The sequence below is a fragment of the Orycteropus afer genome, unplaced genomic scaffold, assembly GCF_000298275.1.
Source record: "Orycteropus afer afer isolate SDZICR_OR568_19922 unplaced genomic scaffold, OryAfe1.0 scaffold00099, whole genome shotgun sequence".
In the NCBI taxonomy this organism is placed as follows: Eukaryota; Metazoa; Chordata; class Mammalia; order Tubulidentata; family Orycteropodidae; genus Orycteropus; species Orycteropus afer.
Genome location: NW_006921686.1, coordinates 2,040,626 through 2,043,976, shown reverse-complemented (window position 1 = coordinate 2,043,976; position 3,351 = coordinate 2,040,626). Strand labels below are relative to the sequence as shown.

Below are 3,351 nucleotides of genomic sequence, written 5' to 3'. Positions count from 1 at the left end.
CGGAAGTAGGATTGCCCAACCTTCCTTCCGAGGAGTGGCTGGTGGGTTTGAACAGCCAGTCGTCTGGTTAGCAGGCAAGTGTCTTAGCCACTATGCTACCAGAGCTCCCTTTGGAATTCTAGGACCTCCATATTCCAGATGGTCCGTCCTCTAGCTCCTTGCAATATGAGACTGCTAGGGCTTTATCCTGCAGAAGCTGGTTTATCCAACCCACCCAACTTTCCAACCTCAGACCTTACTACTGGAGAAAATCCAACACCTCTGGGTTCCTCATCTGATGCACAAGATTCGAACCTGGGGCCCCAGTGACAAGAACACTGGTGCTCTAGTGGCTCACATGGAGTATCTCGTTTAAGGGGACAAATCTGGCCGTTGTTGTTGTTAGGCACCATCGAGTCCATTCTGATTCACAGTGACCCCATGTGTCAGAGCGGAACTGCCTCACAGGTTTTTCTGGGCTGTCATCTTTACGGGAGCTGATTCACCAGGCCGGTCTCCTGTGGAGCAGCTGGTGGGTTTGAACCGCCAACCTTTCGGTTAACAGCCTAGTGCTTAACTGGTGCACCACCAGCGCTTAAACGAGTGATGCTTTAAAAACGGCAGTGGAATCCGGTTGTGTTTGGGCAGATCTGCAGTCCCAGGCAGCCACCGGCCCCTCCCTCTCTCCCATCCTTCCCATCCTCTTTATTTTCTTCCACTATGGGAGAAATGGTGGCATAGTGCCTAAGACATCTGACTGCCAACCAGAAGGCTGGCAGTTCAAACCCACTAGCCACTCCTCAGAAGGAAGGCTGGGCAATCTACTTCCGTAGTGATACTGCCTCAGAAACCCAAGGAGTGAGTTTGATTTTGTTACTTCTCTGGCCCCTAAAGGCCTTTAGTTTTCAATCCCTGCTCTCCTTCATTTTCTACATGGGAATCTGATTCCCTGTGTAAAGACAGCACTGGAGAATCCAGGGCTCCTTCGATGCTTGAGCCATGGGTACCCAGGAGACACTTACTCAGCGTGGCACAGCTGGAATGGGGTGAACTGGAGTTCCAGGTTCAGACAGCTCTCTGTGAGGGGGGCACAGGCAGGTGAACAGGGCAGCCTAGCAGGCCTCCGTCCCACCCCAACCCTGCCTTTCCCCGTCTCCTCCCCACCCCCCACCCCCCGGACCACACTCACGGGCAATGGAGTCAAGGTTGTACTCAGAGCCCGGCTCATAGTCACAGTAAATGTTAAGGAAGGGACTGCCCTTGTCCCCCGAATCCTGGGGGAGGAAAAAGGCCTCAGGGGAGGGCAGGGCGGCAAGAGGGAGCTGGGTCAGACTCCCAGGATCCACCATATGTTTAAGGAGGGGAGCGCAGGGAGGCGGAGGGGGCCCTGGGTACCTTGATGAACGTGATCCCCACGACCAGGCCCCGCTTTGGGGGCGATTTGTTGAAGGTGTCGATGGAGACGATTTCTGCATCCACTGGGAGAGGGCAATGTTTGTATTTCAGGAAGACCCCCATCATCATGACCCCTGACCTCTGGGTACGAGGGATCCCTGACCTGGGAATCTGTGTGATCTTAAATTCAAACTACTTCCAGGTCCCTATTATCTGAATCCTGATTCCTATGACCCTTGACCCCCTTCCATCACCCTGGTCCCATTCTCCCATGAGATCTAGCTCAGACAGAGCCTCAGAAGCTTTCTCAACATCACGTTACAAGCCCCCTAGCCTTATGGCGCCACGCACCGGGAATATAGTTGAACTGCAGCTCCTTAGCCACGGGCCTGATTTTCTGTCGGAGGTCTTGGTAGCGGAAGCCGAGCACTTTGCCTTTAAGGGTGGCAGCTAGTAGTTCCCCGCGCCCGCCCGCGCCGCCTGCCAGCCCGTACACATTGCTCTGCGACGAGAAGCGCGTGAAGCTGTCCTCGCGTAGGGGACAAGGCTCCGCGGCCACAGCTGCTTCCCCCATCACGACCCTCAGCCTCTCGGCAGCCTAAGCCGCTGCCAGGCCTATCTGACCCGCTGTTCCCTAAAGGACAGGGAACGCCAGACGCCCGCCCATGGCGCAGACTGATTACGTAGAAAAGCTGCCGACTCTGCCTTGTACCAAGATGGCAGTCGGCTCGGCTGTCCCAGGAGAGTCTCACCGCGCCTGCGCACTCCTCCTTCTTCCGTTCCAGGGCCAAAGAGTGACCAGACTTTGCCCAGAAGGTGGAAGAGCATGACCGACGTCCCCTTGCTATGAACTCCAAGCCAAACTCACTGCCTTGGAGTCCATTCGACTCATAGCGACCCCTCCTTGGGTTTCCGAGGCGGTATATATATATATAGCAACTCCCACTAGGTTTCCATGGCTGTAAATCTTTACGGAAATAGATTGCCCAATCTGCCTTCCGAGGAGTGGCTGGTGGGTTTGAACCGCCAGTCTCTGGTTAGTAGTCAAATGCCTTAGGCACTATGCCACCCTGTGTATGCTTGCTTGTCCCTAAAAAGCTAAGAGGGGTTGGGGAAATCTGTGCATATCTCGTGTATCGTTTTCAGAAGACATGAGTTGCTCAGCTGACCTGGCAGCTCAAATAATCGCCATTCCTCTCCTTGCAGAAACACACACACACTCAGCCAGACTGCAAGTTCTGTGAAAGTAGCAACTGGGTCTCCCTTGGTCACAGCCGTAACTCTGGTGCCTGGACCTCAGGGCCTGGCACACGGTGGACATTCAGTAAACGTGTTAAAAATCCACAAATTCTGTGCTAGGCAAATGGAAGGCTCTCAGAGGCAAACTGGATCTGCAGGGTGGTGAGAAGAACGGCGATCAGGACAATTCCAGATTTCGGAATTGGATAAAGTTCCTAGGTGTGGGCTGCGTAGGTTGTTCACTACCAGGTATCCAGGGCCTGGAGCATGGCTTGGCACAGTTGGCATCGTTAGCACAACAGAACCACCTGCTGCTTGGTCCTGCACAAGCTCCATGCTGTTGGGGATCAGATCATATGATCTGCAAGGTTTGCGTTGCCTGATTTTCTGAAGCTGATCATCAGGTCTTACTTCCTAGTCCATTTTATTAATCTGGAAGCTCCGCTGAACCTGTTCCACATCACAGCAACATGAAAGCCTCTGGTAACAGGCTTATATGAGGTTCATTGAACCCAGGTCCCCCGCATGGAAGGTGAGAATTCTACCACTAAACCCCCACTGTCCCTCTAGGCTTACAGTAGGTAGCTACTCAGTAAACATTTGCTGACTGAATGGAATGTGGGGTCTAGGTCTGTCACTCCTGAAGTATGTGTTCTTCCCGATTCTTCTACCCCACTTGATAACCTCTAAACCACTTTCACGTAGTATTTGTTGAGTAAACAAATCAACCAGTCAAGG

At 53.2% G+C, this 3,351-nt stretch overlaps 1 protein-coding gene across 1 annotated transcript in view; it reads right to left on the bottom strand.

The window, feature by feature from the left end:
* The window catches only part of KPTN (kaptin, actin binding protein), a 9,325-nt gene extending 7,377 nt beyond the window's left edge, over positions 1 to 1,948 (bottom strand). The window contains exons 1-4 of the mRNA XM_042781271.1: positions 1,726 to 1,948; positions 1,375 to 1,457; positions 1,169 to 1,253; positions 1,002 to 1,056 (exon numbers count right to left, since the gene is read on the bottom strand). Of these exons, the coding sequence (XP_042637205.1) occupies positions 1,002 to 1,056; positions 1,169 to 1,253; positions 1,375 to 1,457; positions 1,726 to 1,948 (446 nt within the window). The remainder of the gene's footprint in view (positions 1 to 1,001; positions 1,057 to 1,168; positions 1,254 to 1,374; positions 1,458 to 1,725) is intronic.
* Positions 1,949 to 3,351: the final 1,403 nt, after the last annotated feature.